Here is a 21,889-nt window from a genome sequence, read left to right on the forward strand (position 1 = left end):
CTTGCTCAGAGGCTCATCGGCAGTCAGAGAAGCTTAGCACAGGCAGGTAGAACGGTTTAAAATCTTTAACTTTGTTTATGTGAAACAAACCCTGGACGTGGGAATTAAATAAAGTCAAACACAGGTGACACTTGGAGTCAGTGAATAGGTGATAACACCAGAATCACTTCGTTCACGTAACACTGAAAGCGTATATGGAACCCGATCCTTTAAATATCGACTCGACTGACTGGATTCCTTCTTCAGCACCATGGACAGATCTGGGGCCACCACACCGTTATGATATAAAGGCAGCGCATTTTAAAATAAAGCATGGGGTTTGCAGGGGTTTTACACTAAAAACACAATTTTCATCATTTTGATCACTAATGTATTTTTATTTTTATCATTTCAAACATTCACAAATCTTAAATTATTTATGTAATTGTGGCTAAGGCAGGTCTTTTCAGACATGCAAACAGGACTTTAAAGAAGCCCCCCCACCGAACTCAATGCCAAGGTCAAAGTCATTAGCCTTGTAAGGACTAACCAAATTATCCATCCAAAAAACAAACCGATTATGTCTAGTCACATTCTGATCTTTCACATGGGAAAATGTTTTAGAATAACATGCCGTACATGTGGTGATATGGTTAGATACAAGGCTACTGAAACCCCAGTGTCAAGAACTGGACTAAAAAGTCCAGAGATCCAGAATCCAGAAACCCTGAAGTAACTGTTGATGCTTTGAGAGTCAAAACAAACAGTCACTAATGACCAGAACAGAAATGGACGGTGAGGTTACAGAATAAAACTATCTTACAATGCTGAAATAGTGTGTGCTAAAGATAACCCAGGGAAGGTTGACAATGTGATGACGATGATGAGGGTGATGATGATTATGTGGGGGAAAAATAGCTCTCTTTGGCCTGGAGGGCAGGAGACTGAGAATAAAAAAAAATCTATGAGAAGCATCCAAAATGAAAGCCCACACAGTCTGCCGTTTCTGTAAAAGTTTTGAAAAACCACTTCAGTCCTGGATGATATACTGACCAGTGGAAATCTGCTGGGTCCGTGATGTTTTGAAAAACCAGTGGAAATCTGCTGGGTCCGTGATGTGAAGACCATCAAGACCAGGAGGTTATTGAACACCATCTCAAATGATCAGAGGATTTTGTTCAGTCAAAAAATTAGAAAACTCACAAGTTCAAAGATTGTTGTTGCCTGTTTATATCAAGGCAGTTGGAACACTTGAAAAAGGAATTAAAATTTCTTGAGGAGGGGCGGGTGCACATAGATGTGAGGCTCAGTCTGTTTTGTTTGTTGTATCAGTTGTTGTGCTTATCAGTTGTGCTTATAAATCACAGGCCTGTGGTATGGAGCGAGAGAGAGAGAGAGAGAGAGAGAGAGAGAGAGAGGCGTGACGCCCTTCACTGGTGGTTTCGAGGAGGCAGTGGTCACGCTTTGTCCGCTTAATTCTGACTATATTTTGTTGCGAGCAGGTTGCTAAGCAGCCGCGGGAGTCTGAGTGGGATTCACAGAGATTTGGAGCAACAGTGAACATACATACAGCACTTATTTTATGAGTAATATAGAGAGATGTGGTGGGAGCAGTTTCTACAGGGTGAAAATAAAAATAATATATTTTTTTTACATCATTTGACACCGTTGATTCCAATGCTACTATTCTACAGTTGTTTAGGTCACAATGTGTGTTGGACTTGCTAAGTAAACCCTTCAGTTTATTACTCAGCTATTGCTTGAGGACGACTGTCCTCCCATATGTGCTTTAAAGCCTCTTTCTTATTCATCGCACTCATCCTCCCATTAGAGCCGATTCCCTGCCTCCTGCCTTTGTTTTATTTCCTCTTCATCCACTCCTCTCAGGTCAGAGTCTATCATTTGGACAGGGTTGGATTTCATACAACTCTGGCATGAATAATGTAATACAAATGGGTCCCAGCTGAACATGAAGCAAGAAAACCTCAACCATGTTGTAATAGCAAGTGGGGTTTTATCAGGTTTTGTATTAAAGACTGACCTAAACAGTTCAGTCCCAAATCGCTTTTTGAGTTCAAACCTATTAGCTCATAACATGGCAAGGCAAGCAACTGGAGTCCAATTCTTTTTTCTTTTTTTTTAATACGCCTTTGCTGTTGTAAATTTAATAGATAGCAAGTTCTGGTGTTCCAGAAACCCTTAATTCTGGGTGAAAATATCAATCATGGAGGCCGTGGGGTGGTCCATGATCATGACCCCACAGGTATCTTTAAAAGGGATGTGTAGATCATATTTCTAGTGCATCAGTTTAAAGCCCTTTTTCTCATGCACATCACTTCCAGTTATTCTGCTCAGGTTTCTCTGGTTGCTCCTCATTCCAGGTCAAACACTATTAGCCAGGGCATTACAGTAGATAAAGGACGGCAAAAACGGCTTCTTCAGGAATGAAATGTTAAGTCAAGACATTTGGAGAAAAATGCTTGTATTCTGATTAAGATCGCATCATCAAATGTTGTAGATTATGGTACATTCAGTCATGAGCAGATAGTTAACTTCATGCAAAACCTCAGTGCACAAAAACAGAACAGAACAAAACAAGCTCCGTATTTAAGCCTCGAATTTTCTCATTTATTTGTCTGTTGTTTATGTCATCGTCTATATATCTGTCTGTCGTCTATTTAGTTATTTTTCTCTATAACCTAAATATGTTTTATTTTTCTGTTCTTCTAATTGACACTCTCTGTAGCGAGACGTTTCATCCACCAGATGTCGCTGCGTGTTGTGAGAGTCACAGCCGCGGCTCGGGCTTCTTCTCTCCCTGTTCTCCATTTTGTAGGCTGATGTTTTTCCTGGAGGTTAGCGCCTACTTTCTTAATGGCTAGCTGTGAATTAACACTGTCTGAGTCAGTTCGACGCGGTTTTTGGTGACGGTTGAGATCTTCGCAGCACTGGCAGACAGATAAGCAGTAAAAACCCACTCTACTCTGAGGGCGTTTTGTTTTTTTGTCTCGCCATGCAGACGGGGGCACGTCGCGTCGAGGAGACACGTTCTTAACAAACATTGAGTCAGTGTTGGCTGCTGTAGAGAAACTGCCACTTTAAACCAAAACAATGTTGACAAACGACCTGTGGACGCTTATAAACAACCAGCCATTTCAAGGGTAAGTCAACGCCTGCATACACAATGCACAGGATATACTGGTGAGTTTAGAATAGCATTATTGCGCTTTTGGCACCAATGCGTTCAGTTGTAATGGCTATTATAGCCCCCATGCTGTCAACGACTGTCTAGTGTAAATGTAAGCACGCAGTGACTGTAAGTGTTAGCTACAATGCTAAGTAGCAGGTCAACAATGTTAGCATGTTATTTTAAATTGTTGTGAAGGTCGTTAGAATTGGAATTGATTTGTGGCGTTCCTGACAAAATAATTGACCCGCATACACACACAGTGACATTTGAACACCACAGTGTGGTTGTTGCTGTGATGTAGCATTCAACTGTGTACCGCAGTTAGCTGCATTTGCTGTCATGGGCGCGCAGGGGGGCAGGCACATCAACACTGCAATCTTTTACATTGACCTACATGTAGTTTTCCTGCATTGTGCATGGACGGTTTTAAATTAAATTGCACCGTGACGCACTAGCTTTCCGCTAATTCATATTTTGTGCATTCAGATCTCAATGTTGCAACGTGGTCAACCTCGTAAGGCTGTAGAACAGTTAGAGTAACAATTATTAATTGTCCTGCAGCAGGAAAAAATTGTAAAAAATAATAATAATAAAAAGAAAATACTCTTCTCGGCTAAATTAACCTTAATTTAAAACCCAGGGTAGAAACTGTATCAACACTTTATTGCACTCAAAGACCAGTGTGATACTGTCCATGCACATTGTTAAATAGAGGTCAGACAATGAATGTGGTCCATTAGTGGTCATTTTCAAAGGAATTTGCATCAAATAATTGATGAATTGTCACTGTTAAAGACGTGACTTTGTTTATCACTGTGCATATACTTGAAACAAAATCTCCCTCTGTATTTAACCCATCTATTAAACTGGAGCAGTAGGTGAGGCTGCACATGGGGAGTTTTTTTAGCGTTTGTTTAGCACTCCACAGTTTGGGCCGGTATTCGACCCGACAATGCCTTTAACTGATCAGATATAAGGATCCTCGATCCTCAAATAAAAAAAATAAAAAAATGCTCCATTATATAAACTGGTCGACCTCTTCTGTGCATTGTACAAAATATTTTCATTTATGGGCACAGTTTTGGAAAAAAAAAATCATGTGATCATGTCACATGCATAACTTTAGGCTATATAACAGTAGGGGAGACGGTACAGTGTGAAGAGACAGAGAAATTATTGGATGTTGTTGCATTATCTGTTTATCCTTATCCTTGTCTGTGTCTCCACCAAAATGCAAAGATGGACAAAGGTGGAGTGAAGAAGATCACATACAGAAGAGATGACCATTTAACCAAGTTGGTCTACACTGAAAGCCCTGAGGTGGGAGGTCTGCTGAAAGTGGCTCCTCACACTGCTATGCCCATCTCCTCTGCTGCAACCATCGCTCTTCCTCCCAGCCCATTAATGCAGCCAGGACAGATACCAAACGGCCTCAGCAATAGCCCCCTTCCACAGGAGCTCTCCCCCATCACTGCCAACGCCACACTTGGACCCTTGTTGACGAAAGATCCGAGAATTCAACGGCAGCAGTCACGCCCGATACAGACATCCACCACATTTGGACTTCAGACCCTAAGCCATACTTTGCCTCAGTTTGAGGGCAGTATAGTAGACATTACCCAGTCCTCCATGGATTCACTTATTGGGGGATCAGATCCTAACTTTTTCCCAATGAGAACAGAGGATTTCTCAATGGATAAGGGAGACCAAGATATGATTGATCCCCTTGAAGTAAGCCAAAAGTTGTTCAGTGAAAATGCCCTAGACCTTCTCCAGGACTTTGATCTCACTGGATCCCCCTCAGATTTTTATGTTGGCGACGATGCCTTCCTGTCAACACTGGCAGATGATTCCCTTCTTGGGGATGTTGGCTCAGACAGAGATATTAAACCTGCCATGCTCGAGAGCAACATTGGAAGTAGCTCTGTCTCCGTTGCTATCAGTGGCAGCATAATGAGTAGTCCGGTTCAGTCCAGCACTAGCCTGTCCACCAACACTTCCCCCACAACTTTTCCGACCATTTTGTCTCCATTTGTAAAGGAAGAGAAAGATCCTGACATAATTCAGCTCTGCACCCCGGGTGTGATCAAACAGGAGAAGACATCTACTGGACAGAGTCATTGTCAAATTAGTGGCTCAAATCCCGTTTCCATCTGTGGGGTCAGCACATCAGGAGGACCAAGCTACCACTTTGGAGTCAGCCCCAGCAGCAGTGACGCTCAGCAGCATAAGGATCAGAAGCCAGTGTCCAAATTTATTCTTCCAGTGACGACAATTAGTGGAACCTGGAATAGAGTCCAGGACGTTGGAAACGGCTCGGTTTTGCCAAGAGGCAATGAATCTTTCTCCAGCTCACCCACCTTCCCCACCACTTTTGCAAGGTAAGAAACAAAAGCAGAGGTCAGCGGTGAAGTATGACCTCAGCATCTATTTTCACTTCGCCAGCATGAGCTAAAATCTACCCCGTTAATGTTTGTTTCCGGTGGTAGACTGGCTATTTTGCTCCATTTTTTCAACCATGCATGGAGCCAGTGCAATTCAAACTTTTACCTTGAACTTAAATGCTGATTACAATCTTTCCTACATGCAAGATTTGACAGGCTTATTGTTCTGTGCACAGTAAAGACATGGCAGACCAGAAGGTGCTCTGAAACATTTGCACGATTCCTCACGATTTGTACACAACAACAGCATAATAAAAGAATATACAACAGTGCTACATTAAAAAAATTAAATATAAAGCCGCAGTGTGGACGCACAGATCATTGCAGGATTTTGCAGTGTCAGTAAAAGCAGCCTCCAATGTGTTGCACTGCCTGATAACGATGATATGTGTTGCAAATTGTGTTGAAATCTGTGGTCATTTTTTTTTCTTCACAAATTGGTTGGTTTGTTTGTCAAAATGATAGCTACAAAAGATAGCTTAGATAAGATTCTCAGTTTCATAAGGTCTGTGGTTAAAGCTGGAAAGTCCTGTAGTTTTTTTTCTCTCAATCAATTTAATATAGATTTTTAATATGAATTAAAATAATAATAGAATTAATACAAATTTAAATATTTGTAGGATATGACAGTTTTTTTTTACATCACCAGGCTGACTTTTATTACCAGTTAAGCTGCATGTTGAAGATGTTGAGAAATGGTACTTTGAAATGTCAGGCTCAATGTGTTTTGGTTTTCCTGAAACACACTGACAACTTCCATATCCTTAATTAAACCTGTTGTTTGTTTGTTTGTTTGAACCACAGTTTATTTGACTCCGTTGTTTGTTTATTTTCAGAGCTTTTCATTCTTAAAACTTTAGTAAGGAGTAGGAGAGTGTTGATCACCCTCCACATCCTGGAGACGAGCGTTAATTAAATACACCACAGTCTGCTCCGACTTCTGCTACATACCAAACATTTGTGATTACTGTGCTCACAGTGTTAGTGTTGTGATTGTACAAGGTTGAGTATTACAATTGTGGGGCGTGCGGCATCCATAGGTGATTAGGTGAGGAATGTTTGATGTCCTCCATAATATTGATTTGTGCAAGAAAAAGTGAGACATAACAGCGGTGATAAGGACAGGATGTAACAAAAATGTCATAGAAATTAAATGAGAAATGAGACGCAAACCTTTTACGTTATTCTAAGAGCCTTAACTTTGTTCGTAATTTTTTTTTTTTTTTTTTTACATTTAAAGCCCTGTTTTGTACATTTATTTGTTGTGTACTTGAACCTTCTCAGTACCCAGATTGTTATGTTTTGATAAGCCCAGGTTTTTATAAGGTATGTGGTGCTGAGTATCAATCCAAATACTTTGAGTCACGCCATCCTGAGGCTTTAAGCCTCATTATTTTTGCTTCATTGACCCTCCACTTTTTATACATGAGTGATTTTTTTTTCCCTTCCAAGTGGACGTGCCTGAGCCACTGTGGTGTTTATTATATATCCTGACCTTGTTGTTTGTCTTCAGCAGATGTCCTTTTTATTTCAGCTTGTATATTTACCTAGATGTTGCAGATTATAATTTTGGAAAATCTTTTCAATCCTTTCAGCTACTATATCCCAAAAATAGGAAGTAGCTCTGCCCCCAAACAGCAGGAGTCCATTGAACAATAAAAGGATGAATGGATTGTGGCATTTACACAGTCTCTACTGTGGGAAGGAAATAATTCCTGTGCAGAGATGTGGGGAAAGACCGCTCGCCTTACTGACTCGCTCATGTGTTTTCAGCTGAATTCTAATATCGACTGTGATTGCTTTCGACTTAGTCCCCATTCAGTCAAGTCTTGGACTCCACCCGACCCCACAAAGTGCCCTTTGTTCATTTATGTTTTTTCCCTGCCTGTGCAGCTTTGTGGTGAATCTGTTTCTGTGGCTGTGAGGCCCTGTTACGAAGCAGTTTCAAAGTCTTCACAAGGGCTTCGGGACGTGTGTTTAAAGGATGTTTGTTTGCGCCTCTTCATTCACACCTGTGTACTCCTTGCGAGGGAGTAAACTCTTCAAAGCCTTGACATGCGCCGACTGTCGTTTCAGTGAGGGAAATAATGGAGGGAATTATGTTTGCGTTGTTTTCATAAGTAGTAGTTAATCCTGTTGTCACACCTCTCTGAAAGTCATCCTGATGTCTGCTGACCATTATGGGATACACCTAATGTTTTAACTATTGCGTGATTTGGGTCACGTTATGGTTTTGTTATCATGGGATATGCACGCACCTGCGTGTCATACAAGTGTGACGTGGACGTAATTTGACCTCACATCATTTTTGTAAGGCTCGGACCGATTGTTTTTGATTATTTATTATTCCCGTACACATGAGCGCCGTGCAGTGGTTATTAAAATGACCTCGTGTTTTAACTTTAGTGGTTTGAAGTCAGCTGAATACTGAGTTGCAGTGGCTCAGGTGGTTTCTCATCAGGTCACCTGAGTCCTCCAGCTTCTCAAGCTCTGGTGCTTTTTTTCTCCATGCTGCTTGAGCTCCTGTGACCTTGAATCCACAAAGTTCCTGATCTGACGTGGCTTAGAAAAATGACTACTCTTATTTCACCTGCTAAACCTTTGGCCACCGACCTCCCTTACTGGGCAAAAGGTCAGGCTTTTTGGTTCCCACCCTGGTCAATGATTATAAGACACTAGTCATGACAGTGAGACAAAAAAAGTCAAAATAGTGTTTTCCCCTCAGTGTGGCTTGAGTCTCCCTTATAGTTTAAGAGAGAAACTCTGTCATTTGGGAGAGACGCAAAGCAGAATTGCTGGGGCTTTGTGTAGAAGGAACCAGGTGGTTAGAACATCTGGTAAAGATACCATCAGGGAGATGGCCGGGAAAGGGAATTCTGGGCCTCTTTGCTAGAGCTGCTACCTCATTCATCTGATTTGGATGAGTGGTTGACAATAGATAAGTACCAACAACATAGTTTTATAATGTTTTAGTGCATTGTCTCAAATAACTGGTTACACAGTCTCTTATGCATTGTCTCAAATAACTGGTTACACAAGGAAACACTTTTTTTTCTCAGAATTGGCTTTGCTCTCTCTCTGTTTTGGGAAATGCACACCCACGTAATAATTTGAAATGAGTTGGCTTCATTAAACCACATTTTCCAGTGAAATACTATGACACCTCAAATTGTGTTTCCTACGTCTGTGTTACGTAACTTTAAAGTGTGGCATTTCCTCCTCTGCCAATGATTGGTTCACCTCAGTGTGTAGAGTTCAGCCATGGGTCAAGTTAAAGTTAAGTAAGCCATTAGGGTTCGCGATCTCTGATACAAGGCCCAAATTAAACAGTCCCTAGAACAGGGTTCTCCAACTCAAACCACTGGACGGACCACTGCTGCCATCATTTTATTGGAGGGCTATTGTCATCCAATACAAAAAAAACCCACCATAGATATTTTAGAATATAAAATATATATAATTATATATAATACTATATGTATATAATATAATAGTACTGCACAGCTAGTACAATTTTTTTTATTCTTAAATGGCCAACTATAGCATTTTAATAATTGAAAAAAAAAACTTTTATAAAAAAAACTTCATAAGAAAAGTGGAATTATCATTGACTCCTTGTCAGGGTGTGTGAACGGCTCTTGTCGTCTCTATACATTGCCCCGTGATAGATGGGCAAACAGAGCGGGGTGTAGCCCTACCCTCGCTCAGTGACTGCTGGGATTGGCTCCTGACCCTCCAGCCCCCTCCAACAACCCTAAAAAAAGATTTGACAGTAGAAGATGAATAAATGAAGTCCCAAAAGAAGTTTTCTGATTCATACATTTTCATTCTTTTACTTATCCTTGTAAATACAGATTTTTTTTTTCATGAACACTGTGCCAGTGAGTTTAAGTATTTGTTAGCAACAAAAGCCCATTGTGAGTGTACGGAGTGTCAGCCCTTGGTTTTGGTTCTGGTTTTGTCTGTAAAAGGTTTGGCAGGAGTTCCATTTTAGTACAGTCATGCTCTGGCACACCCCTCCCACACCTCTGTCTCCTTGTCTCACATTCTCTCTGCCTCTCTCTTGCCCCCCACCCTCTTCTCTCTCCCTCCCTCTCTCACAGTGCTTTTACTTCCTGCCACCAAGGGCAAAGACCTCGACTGTCAGCATTAGTTTTCAGCAGCTGTAAATCACCTTCTATCATCTCGCCTGTGTGTGTATGGGACATGCAGCACTTTTGTCTCTTTGTATGGAGCATGAGTGTGTAGGTGTGCGCCTGTGTATACATGTGGTTGAGTTTTGCGCAGCGGCAGGCAGCGAGGAGGCGCTTTACAGAATACTTTCATGAGAGTCTCATTTTGCTGACCTACTTTCCCTCCCGCCTCTCCACAGCTGGCACTGAATGAGCACAGCAGATAAAATGCCAACCATTCCTGTCTCTTTTGTATTATTGCTGCATTCCCCAGTAACCACAGCTTTGGCTGTTTTATTGTGTGTGTGTATTTTTATATTTACTTTGCTGTGCAGTGTTTTGACTCTGAACGGGCTTCTAACAAACCTGTATATTGAGGTTAGGTTTAAAATGGGTGTCATTGTGTTCCTTGTGATGTTCTGTTTACTTTGGTGTACAGTCGTCGAGTCAGCAAAGTTAAACTTTGGGAGTGGGCTCCTCCTAAGACTAGCTGTACGCTGCAGAAGTCATTGCTGCTATGTACACAGAAGCCGCTGCAAGCCTGTAATTCATTTCACAGGCCATGAAAACCACGTCCTACCTACACAGGATCACTAATAGCTCCTGTTATGGAAACACAAATCCTTTGAGTCTGTGTTTTTTGTTTTTTTTTCGCGTGCTTGGCCATGAGTTAGATTTGCTTTTGTAGTCTAACTTCATACCATAAGTTAAGCAGCAGTTGAAGCTCGGGGCTACAAACGAAGCTGCTACTGGAAGAGGTTTGACAATTACACATAAATAAAGGGACAAAGCCTTGTTGTTGGCTGTGCCTTCAGGGCCATTTTTGGACCTTAAATGTCTTAGTGAATAAATTAAGACACTGTCAAAAACGTTGGTTTCTTTAGATGTTGTCTAACCAAATGTCATCACGGTGCCACAAGTCAGTGCGGTCAATCTCCTGAGTACTTGTGTGAGATTTTAGACCGATATGTGTTGTTTTTGTTGGCGTTGCACGCAGATGTGACAGTTTTTCACCTCAGTGTTGACGTCTAATGCCAAGGTTGTGTAAGATTGAGGTAATGTTGCAGAAATGTAACGTGCGAAGTCAGCATGCAGAAGCCTTATCAAACTGTTTCGCTGTTTCATGTTTGCAGATTTGTCTGATAATGACGTCATGTCCAGTGACGTCAATCTCGTTCACCGTCATTGAGACACATTGACGTATAATTAAACGATCATATATGATTGTGCTCATCAATACTTAATTGTGGGTCGCCCGTAGTCCTGGTTAGAGCGCAAGCAGCTCCACTGCCGTCACCACTTTACGAGCTTAAAATAACAGGCTCAGTGGCAGAGGTTGTGGTAGAGACTGCCTGCAAAGACTGTAAAATATGTAATAGATTTTTATTTTTTGACATACCACAAACACAGCAGGATGGCTGCTGTTGCTGCCAACAGGTTTATGTGTGTTGAGAGTGGAGGTTGTAAATCATTAAGATTCTTAAAGTCACTGTTTAAAGGGTAGTTAAACGGCGGTGGTCATTTTGAATGTTGTGCATCTAATGTTGACTTAATGCTATAGTATGCCAAATATAGTTAATAAATTACCTTAAAAATCGTTAAAAAAAATCTATCCCTTCAGTAAGAAATTACTCTCGGTACTTTTTTTTTTTTCTCTCTCAGTAACAAGAACGTGTATGAATGTAAACATTAAGTTGGATAAAATAGACCTGGTAGGTAGTGAAAAATCTAATGGATCCACTTTATTTATATCCAGGGGAAGTTGTAGCTGATTGGTTTTTCAATTGTGTGTGCACATTTTTCTCTTTCTCTTTGGTCGTTCTTCTCATCCTAAACAACGTGTTGTTGGAGATGGCTTACATCTGTATCACCTCATTAGCCAGTCTTTCCGGCCTGCACCCTGTGGCTCTTTAAAGTACATGGAGGGTTGAGACTTGACTGTTTCACTCCAGACTTCGAGTAAATGTATTCCTTGTTTCTTGAAGAAACTAGTTTTGACCAAGTCACATGACTGGAGTTATAAATAACAAAATAACAACTCATTTATAACCAAAAAAACAAAAAAAAAGGTTGTTTTGACGTGCTTCATGTCATTGTAGTTTATAACCAAAAAAAAGTTTGTTTTGACGTGCTTCATGTCATTGTAACAGATGGTTCATCCACTCTGCTTCACCTTGACTGTGTGAAGTTATACATCATCCAGTAATAATCAAAGAATCTGTCGCTTGCCTCTCCCTCTTTGACAATACAAGGGCTAATTATGTAGTTGTGTAACACTCTAATCAGTGCTTAATAATTGAACAATTGAAACATTAATTATGACTTAATTTGGTCTACAGAAAAGGCAGCACCTTCAAGGTAAACATAGTTTTCATACCATTTGAGTCAAATTAACAACACCCTAATGTCTGCTACCAGGTGGTGCGCTGTTGTATCTCATTTTGGTTCATAAACTTGGCATCTTAAATCATTAACTATATACGTAGAGCTGCAGCTTTGCAGAAGTCCTACTTTACTGCAATTAAAAGAAAACCACAATTAGCATCTCAATTCTGTGCCAGACATCTCTGCGACTAAATGTTCCTGAAAACAAAATACAGCTAGATGTGTTTAATGCACAATGCTGCATTTTTTAATGTTTATCCAGAAAAGTCAGTTTTCCTCGTATTTAGTTCTGTTGTCAGTTTTGTAAAACTGTCTGCATTTAACATGGACAAAACCCCATTGTGGGAACGTTCATCTCATCTGAAAGCACAGAAAAGTAACATCTAATGAGTTAGATGAATATGAGTAAGTGCAGGTAAATTGTACGTTTCAGAATAATAGGAACCTCAGATGTTTCTCAACACAGAAACATCTGCCAGCTCAGCTGATTGGACCAGAGCTGTATTTCACTGTTGATGAGAGTCAGGTGTCAGCAGCAAAGTCACAGTCAAAGCAGAGCAAAATGTTGTTATTAACAATACGTTATCACCATCTTGTACTGCTACCATCTGCAGTGGAACTCAATTCACTCAAAAAAAATCATATTTTAGTAACGCTCCTTTTGGTCTTTGGTCGGACAAACCCAGTCTGTCCATTTTTTGCTCTGCCCTGGTAGAAGCTCTGTTGTTTTTCTGCCTACAACTTTGACGGAGCCCGTGCAGACCAATTCCCTTTTCTATTTCTGTGACTCTTACCTCAGGAAGGAGGCACTTCCTTCTGCTTCTCCTGTGCTTCGTCTCTCCTTCATGCAAACAGTTTGGATAACGATGAGGAGATGATTATACAAGGTTCTGAAACTCATGCCAATAATACGTTTAAGGGTTGTTTTTTTCCCCCTTTAAACATTGATTAATCGTGTTGGGTGGGTGTCAGTTGCAGTAAAAGTTTGTCACAGTGCAGACAAAGTGTCCAAAATGGACTTTCCAGATTATAAAGTTGTTTTGGCTAGGAAACCTCTGGGCATCATGATGATGAATTATTTTCCTTTAACGTGTCAGATTTGCAGAAGGAACAATCAGTTACTGGAAAGTTACCAATTTTCATTTCACCTTTCAATTCACCTTTTGAAAATGCTTAGAAATATTGTCGTATATATTTTCAAAAAACAAAAACAGCAAAACAACACATTGATCACACTTTGTACAGTTTCCTAATATCCAAAAGTAAAGTCAAGACTATCAACCTCCTTACAGTAAATAACATGACCATAACAGGACGTTTTTGTGACGCAAGTCGAAACGGTTGCCAGTCAGAATCATCTGTTCATCCTTAAAGCTGCACTTGATCCGTCCACTTTGTGTTTCAAAAACCTTTCAGCGGTGGCTTGTAGCATATTCAGGTTTTATGACAGTAAAATATGTGATTTAGAGTTCTGTAATATTTTATATTGTGCATTTTTAGAATGTCAGTTTTCAGTGCTAAATAAATATTTTCACTGTTTGATTTATTGTTTTATACATGAATATTAGTTGGTTTTAGTTCATGCAATTCATTGTCCAAGCCATAACAGCAGTGAAACAAAAACATGTTTTGAATGATTTGTGGTTTCAACTATAGTTTTTATAAAATAACTGCACAGGGCAACCGTAGATCCCTAACAGCTGCTGGGCTGCAGTGACAAAGAAGCTGAGGGAATGACGAAGGTTCTGGTAAGTTACTTTTGACCCACACGCAGCTAAAAGCAGATTATGAATTCTTAAGCAGGGCACTAGGCCATCGCTGTTATCCTAGGAGTGTAAACTGTCCGTGCTCGTTCTTGCTCATGCTGATTGATCACACTGCTGCAAACACATGCGCTTCGCCGTCTCAGCACTGCGCTTGTCCGTTCAAGAGACGAGTCCCAGCTTGGGCCGTTTGTCTCTGGCTTCTGTGCTCTGACCTATAGTTAACTCGGTGAATGTAAGAACTTCCTGTTGACTGAGACACACAGGCCTTGAGAAGGTGTAAAAAAAAGAAGAAAAGAGAGAGAGAGAGAGATAGTTCAGTCTCACTGTGCGGCTTCGATTTGTAGCTTTTCTGCGTGCTGAGTTGTACGTTAAAAAAGTGATTCAGACCCCTCAGGTTTGTGGGACAGGACTTGGATGCAGTGACGCCACTTAAGTCCTGTTTATTTTGTCAGAAAACCAGTAGCAGCTGGAGTAATTGGATTTGAACCAGTAACTTAAAGCTGTCGAAGTAAAGCCGTCGAACTGGAAAATGCTCTCCCTCCCCCACACTCTCTGACATCATCACCATTAGCACTCATCGGCTCCTCCGTCCACCGCGCTGGCCACCCCACCTCCCTCCCCTCTCGGACTGGAAGGCCTTTTGTTTTGCTCTGTGTTTGTGTTGTGTTATTGGCAGCGGCATGAGAAAACCTCACATAGTGTACATCTGTGCACGGCAGATGGTACACCATTGTCATCACCACCGCATTTATGGTTGTAGTATTTGTGCATGTATATTTACCCTGGGCTGTTTACTTGGAGAGTAGGCTACGCCTGTTAGTTTTACTCTTTCAAGAAATTATCGATTAAAAAGTGTATTTGATTTTTTAGATGGAAGATTGCATTCAGTTTGTCTGCTGAAGTGTGATTATCATGCAGGTTTAAAATCAATGCTTTAATATTAGGGTGGAAATTCTGATTTGTACAAATTAAAATACAATAAATCAGTAAATCTAATGCACACAGAAATGGTCACATTTTAAATATATTACTTTATCGCCTAGAATTCACTCTCGTTTGTTTTTCCATTAGTTGCTCCCGTGCTGAATCTTAACTTCAGTGTTTGTTTTTCCATTAGCTGCTCCCGTGCTGAATCTTAACTTCAGTATTTGTCTTTTTGGCATCTTCAGTGTGGAAGAAAACTGTAAACTCGGTCTTGACAAATTGTCAGGTCATAAAGTTGTCATGACTCATCTGCTGCGCATAAAAAAACTTCTCATTGCAGCAGTGTTAGAATTTATTCTTTAAAGACTTTTTGGAAAACACATGCGTCTTATTGTTCACTGTTCAGCATGGTTGACAGATGACAAGATTTCATTTCTGACCACACCTCCGTGAAGGCGGCCAGTGAATTGCAGCTGATCCAGTCCAGGGTTTGACTGCCAGCTACTCTGAGTCAGGAAATGAAAGAGCAAAAAAATTCAGACAGTCTTATATAATAGAAGTCATAAGAGGTAAATGGGCATTTAATATGCAAAAAAAAAAAAGCTCCTAATCCTGTAGTGATATGTAATAATGTGGCTTTAAAAGGGTTCAGGACTTAATCTTTCAATTATTTAACTCTTGAGTTTTTCATGTGATGCCACACCCACTCAAGTATGACTAGGTCCTCCTTTCTTGCAAAAACTCCTGTTACATAACGTGAAGTTGGCTCACATGCTCAGATTAGCATGCTTTAGCTTAATCACAGCTCACACTTTCCCTCATGAAATAAGAAGGTGTGTTTTCCGTGCAGTGGCAGACATGTGGACACTTGGACCGACGTTGTTGTTGCACGGCCTCAGGATCAATATAGTCTCAGTGTAAGCTTCTTGTTGCTTTGGCCACTTGGCTTGAAAGGGGGTGTGGATCTCTCCGGGCCCACATTGCCCTGCCATTGACTGTGAACCCATGTGTCCTCTAGTGGTAGTTTTGAAGAACTGCATGTCTACTAACCATGCTTGGAAATATTTGCGGTGCAATAAAAGACACACAACTGCATTTAAGGTCCGACCGCACTGGTCTCCTGACCATTTTGAGTCCAAGAATGGAACCATGCGTCTTGACATGGAGAATGAAGGCAACGTTTGGGGAAGAACCAGCACAAAGGACACATTGATTCTGAGTGACAGATGTGAATGTGTGGTGTTTCTGTGCAGTTATTTATTCACAGGATTACTGCAAAGCCATAAGTCTGAACTAAGACTGAACCTCCTAAAAAGAAAATCAGAGCAGTTTCTGTATTTAGCAAAAAGGTCTATTAATAACACTGTAGTCTGTTATGTCAACTTTTGAATTTTTATTTGTACATGCAATGTTTTTGCAAAGCCATAAGTCTGAACTAAGACTGAACCTCCTAAAAAGAAAATCAGAGCAGTTTCTGTATTTAGCAAAAAGGTGTATTAATAACACTGTAGTCTGTTATGTCAACTTTTGAATTTTTATTTGTACATGCAATGTTTTGTTTTTTTGTAGTAAAGAGCCTCTCACTGACTCTCCTGTCTCCATCCTCTCCCCCACAGTTCTACCTCCAGACAAGAAGGGGGCTCCTCCGCATCACCAGGTCAGGGGAAAAGCACCGTTCACAAAATCTGCCAAGTTTGCTCTGACGAAGCGTCTGGCTGCCACTACGGCGTTCTCACGTGCGGCAGCTGTAAGGTGTTCTTTAAGCGAGCAGTGGAAGGTACGAAAACAGACTACACCGTCAATTCACACTAACACTGAAATAAAATGTACTGTATATGTGCCAAAATGTCACACAGCCACATGGTGGCAGAGTGGTTAAATGTCAGTTGTCAGAGCTCAAATAAAAATCAGTTTCAATACACAGTGATGACAAATGGATCATCACTGTTTTTCTTCATTTCCCAGCATCAAGAATGCGTGGCAGTGAAATGTTCTTGTGCTTTAATCCTCAGGGCAGCATAATTACCTGTGTGCTGGGAGAAATGACTGCATTATAGACAAGATCAGGAGGAAGAACTGCCCCGCCTGCCGCTTCCGCAAGTGTCTGGTGGCAGGCATGAACTTGGAAGGTACATATTGATTTACATAGTGTAAATCAATTTTTGATTTTTTTGAATTATTGTATTTGATTAATCACAGGGTAGCTGTGGATTAACCGCAATTAAATGACATGTGCATTGTCTGTGTGTTAGAACAATGTGGAATTGGCGTAATTATTGGATATACAGTGTGCAACGGTTTGCATAGCCGCAAATCAAGTTATCAGTTTTTCTTCTAGTTTGTCCAAATGTGTTTTTTTTTCCCACTTCATATAGCTCGAAAAGTCAAGAAAATGAACCGCTTAAAGGGCGTGCAGCAGAGCAACCCGCCCGAGTTGCTGACACCTCCCCTGGAAGAGCCTCTCGCCCTGCTTCCAAAGTGCCTGCCTCAGCTGGTTCCCACCATGCTGTCCCTGCTAAAAGCCATCGAGCCGGAGACCATCTACGCCGGCTGCGACAGCACCACCGCCATCACCTCCACCCGCCTCATGACAACCCTGAACAGACTGGGCGGCAAACAAGTCGTCTCTGCCGTCAAGTGGGCCAAAGCTCTGCCAGGTTAGTTATTGGTGAAAGCAGATGTTCGTTAATGTGATGACAATTAAAATTGCACGTTTAAAATAAAGCAAAAAGAGTAAGATGTGAGAAATCCATTATGGTGCATATTGTTACTGCAATAAAGATGTGACTTTACAGACTGTACTTGACCTCCGTATATATCCTGTACTTCAGCTATAGCCATTTAGTGGGGCACATACCGTAATATATAAATACAAATATATATTTTTATTTATACTGTATATATATTTTTGAGCTGGTGTGACTTTACTAAACACTAATAGCAGCAAGCATGTCTCACATTTAATTTACTCCTTGACCTGTCAGGAGGTCACAGGTCACAGTAAAGGAGGTGGATCATGTGACATGTCCAAAAAAACAAATTCCAGGTTAAAAATAAGTTTTTCGACATAATGATATTTACATTTTTTTCCACACAATATTACATGTTCAGTCAATTAGAAAAAGTGCCCTGGTAGTCCATACTGAATATTACTAAATAAAAATAATACGTTCTCGTGCTCACTCAGGTTTCAGGAAGCTGCACCTGGATGACCAGATGACCCTGCTGCAGTGCTCCTGGCTCTTCCTCATGTCCTTCAGTCTGGGCTGGCGATCTTACCAACAGTGCAACGGCAACATGCTCTGTTTCGCACCTGACCTGGTCATTAACGAGTATGTATCTCTGACTTGTGACTTGAGTGAATGACAAATATGCGTCGTGTGGTAGATAACAGTCCAGATGTTGACATGTTGTTAGAAGAGTGACCAAACCGTCGTAGCATGAGTCAGAGTCAACATGATTTATTAATACAACAACTAAATAATATATTGAGTATTCTGATTACTGTACAATATTATGGATTACATATAAAAATATATGCATACGTGTGTATATATTTGTATGTATGTACTTTGCGATATGCAGTCGATAAAACACAGATGATTTTTTTTTTTTTTACCTCGCTTCTTTTTTCTCAGTCTGCAAAAATGCACACGTCGCTTCATTTATCTCTGTCATCACCTCTACCCACTGTTGTAATTCTCGAGAATCAAAGTGTGCATCAACAGCTTTCATCCCCCACATCCTCCTGTAGAGTTGATGACTTAATTTGTGAACCGTGTTCTGAACGTGCTTCAGCTGAGGGCAGAGGGAACATCATTAAGGCTGTTGTTTGTTGGGAACGGCAGCATTTGAATACGACAGCTATATTTGTTACTTCACTCAAAGTGTGTAACGTGAAGCCTTAGGGGGAAAATTGGCGTTATTATTTCACTCAAATATCGTCTCTGTTATGCAAATACATCTGATGCACAAACTATAAATGGCCAAGATTAGGTGTTAATAGAAACATGTCTTCCACTTAACCTAATTCTATCCCACCGTACCAGGGAGAGGATGAAGCTGCCCTACATGGCTGACCAGTGTGAGATGATGCTGAAGATTTCCAGCGAGTTCGTCAGGTTGCAGGTTTCCCACGACGAGTACTTGTGCATGAAGGTCCTGCTGCTGCTCAGCACAGGTGAGACACTCAGAGACCACGCCTTTCTAACATTAGCAGTTGATTGTACCGACACAATGCATACCATTAAAGCACTTTCTTATTCCAGTTACTGACACGCAGTCAGTCTTCACAGATGCCAGGTTGGGTGGAAGCATATAAAAACAAATTGGTGCTCATTCCATGTACTGTAATTAGAAGGGCTGCCACGATGAGTCATCGAATCATCAGCCGACTGCTCACTACATTATTAACTATCAACAATTGAGTTAATTTTGAGGCATGGTCTGATATCTTTGTTCCTCAACAGTAAATGTGTTGTAATGTGGTGGTGATGGGAAGGAAATACAAATATTTTAAGATTAAAATTGTCAGATGAGGCTTCAAATGTGCTTTCTCACATAATGAGCTTGATCGACTTCTTGTTTTTTCTCCTCAGTGCCGAAGGATGGTCTGAAGAGCCAGGCAGTGTTTGAGGAGATCAGGATGAACTACATCAAGGAGCTTGGAAAAGCCATAGTGAAGCGCGAGGAGAACTCCAGCCAGAACTGGCAGCGTTTCTATCAGCTCACCAAGCTTCTCGACTCCATGCACGAGGTACAGACGAGGCACAAGTAGTAGTGTGTATCGTGAATAATCCCGTTGTTGTGCAAGTGTATCGTGAATAATCCCGTTGTTGTGTGCACAAATTAATTACTTAAGAAATATAATCACCCTTATGAAAGTGCAATAACGTTTGGGGATAAAAAAAATGCTTTTCAACCTTGGGTCACCTGAAATGTCTAGTAATTGATTAAAAAAATTACTGATAGAAATATTTTTTAACAAATTATACTATTTAAAATTGTGATTAGAAACACCACACACAATCTTGAACTAAGGATCTTGATTGACGGCTGCGATCATGTGACTGCTCTTTATGAACTACTCTGGCAGCTCTGTATTTGAAACAGAATAACAAACATGATCAATCTTTATGAACTACTCTGGCAGCTCTGTATTTGAAACAGAATAACAAACATGATCAAAAACTAATTCTAGAAATAATGAAGTCTCTGGGGGCGTCAGAAATGTGTGATGTCAGAATCGGGTCACAAGCCAAAAAACCTTAAGAACCACTGTTTCACATATAGCAGTTTCTTGTACATGTCAACTTGAACATTAATCAACATGTCGTCCCTCAGATGGTTGGAGGACTGCTCGACTTCTGCTTCTACACCTTTGTGAATAAATCCCTAAGTGTGGAGTTCCCAGAGATGCTGGCGGAGATCATCAGCAACCAGTTACCAAAATTCAAGGCCGGGAGCGTCAAACCTCTCCTCTTTCACCAGAGATGACTGTTCCCGTTCTAACAGACATGATGCCTTAAAATATATAGTTGACAAAAAAAAAAAAAACACCCACCACATCACCTCACCACCTACCCCAACTCCCTTACCACCTACCGCTACAAGCTCAGCCCCAACGCGGGTAAGGATGACCTGGAATCGAGGAGGATCTGAGGCGAAAGAATGAATGATGTTATGCAACTTTGTGCCGTGGCTAATGGACCTGGAGGAAAAAGACGGCGAACGGAGACTCTGGATGAGTTGACGTAGGATCCAGACAGTGAGCACAAAGTGTTGAACAGTCTAGTGTGTAGTGTGAATAACGACAAGTAGGAAATATTTGTAAGATAACAGATAATCACACAGAGGAATAGGCTAACATCCCGTCATCATCTCGTCTCAGGTTTTTTACTTTCAGACCCAGAACAAAATGTCAAGTAGGTGAAACCTTTATCTACAGTATGTACAGGTCCTAATTAGTTTTTTTTTGTTTTGTTTGTTTTCTACATTTTTCAAATTGTAACAGTTTATACACTTTTTCCAGGTCATGGTCACCCGACATGGTGACAAAGCTTAACGATTAACATGCTCTTAAATAGGCTTTTAGACTGTATGTTACTCTTTTAGTGTTTCTAGATGATGGCATCAAAACGTTGCCATCGGTCATACAGAAAGAAGAAAAAAAAAATCATCGAGCATTTTTCTGCTTCGCTTTTGATCGATATCAAGGACTAACAAATGAATTATGTTGTACTGTTAATACACAAAACCATTTACAGGACAACTACCACAAACCCACCTCTTCCAGGTTTACACAGGTCTGATGTTAAAGGGAAAAACAAACATAATGTGCCTTGTTTGCTTCAAATATCATCTCCAGTCATTAACTTCCTTCTTGTCTAAATCAATGCTTTTCTACAGCTGCTTTTACACCAAGCGTCAGTGAATTTCAAGTATTTTGGAATATTTAATCATGATTTGGCTTACATTTCTAGTGCTGCGTAAAGTCTGTTTATAACCCGTCAAAACCTTATTTGGTGATGGGTTTTTTTAACCCTCCAATATCACCCAGTGACAAGGTCAACCAGTCCTGATATTATGAAAAGACTACAGACGGTTCTAAACTGACAAAATTGACACAAAAGGAAAAACATGTCAAGAGACATGTCTGGCAACCAGGTATAAGAGACTGGGTTATGTTGCAAAGTACTTGTAATGATATTTTGAGCATTAGTTGGACAATGTGGCCGGCAGTTTGGCTGTCCAATAAAAACCTCAACAACTTGTGCAGTAGCTTTTTGTGTAGAAAACGGTTTGGTTTCTGGCACAAGACTGGCACAATTTGTGATTTTCACATTCCACATTCCTGTTGCCAGACAGAAGGGACCCTTCGAGTGCCGGACGGTACAGAGGGAAGAAGAGTGCCAAGCAGTGGCATCAGAGTGATACGTTTATTTCGGTACCTTTTAGAAAACTTTGACAATCAAAGCACAAAAAGAAAAAGAAAAAGAAACGCAGCCTACTGAAATGAAGTGAACTGAA

The 21,889-nt window shown here is 40.7% G+C and overlaps 1 protein-coding gene across 1 annotated transcript; it reads left to right on the plus strand.

Moving 5' to 3' along the window:
* Positions 1-2,531: 2,531 nt before the first annotated feature.
* On the plus strand, positions 2,532-21,853 carry nr3c1 (nuclear receptor subfamily 3, group C, member 1 (glucocorticoid receptor)). The gene is made up of 9 exons (XM_017039376.2): positions 2,532-3,140; positions 4,409-5,550; positions 16,477-16,637; positions 16,873-16,989; positions 17,236-17,517; positions 18,048-18,192; positions 18,910-19,040; positions 19,459-19,616; positions 20,204-21,853. Exons 2-9 carry the CDS (start codon positions 4,409-4,411, stop codon positions 20,354-20,356), a joined length of 2,289 nt encoding a protein of 762 aa, XP_016894865.1. The 5' UTR covers positions 2,532-3,140; the 3' UTR covers positions 20,357-21,853.
* The last annotated feature ends 36 nt before the right edge of the window (positions 21,854-21,889 follow it).

Source organism: Cynoglossus semilaevis, chromosome 15 (genome assembly GCF_000523025.1).
Source record: "Cynoglossus semilaevis isolate Cse_v1.0 chromosome 15, Cse_v1.0, whole genome shotgun sequence".
Taxonomy (NCBI): domain Eukaryota; kingdom Metazoa; phylum Chordata; class Actinopteri; order Pleuronectiformes; family Cynoglossidae; genus Cynoglossus; species Cynoglossus semilaevis.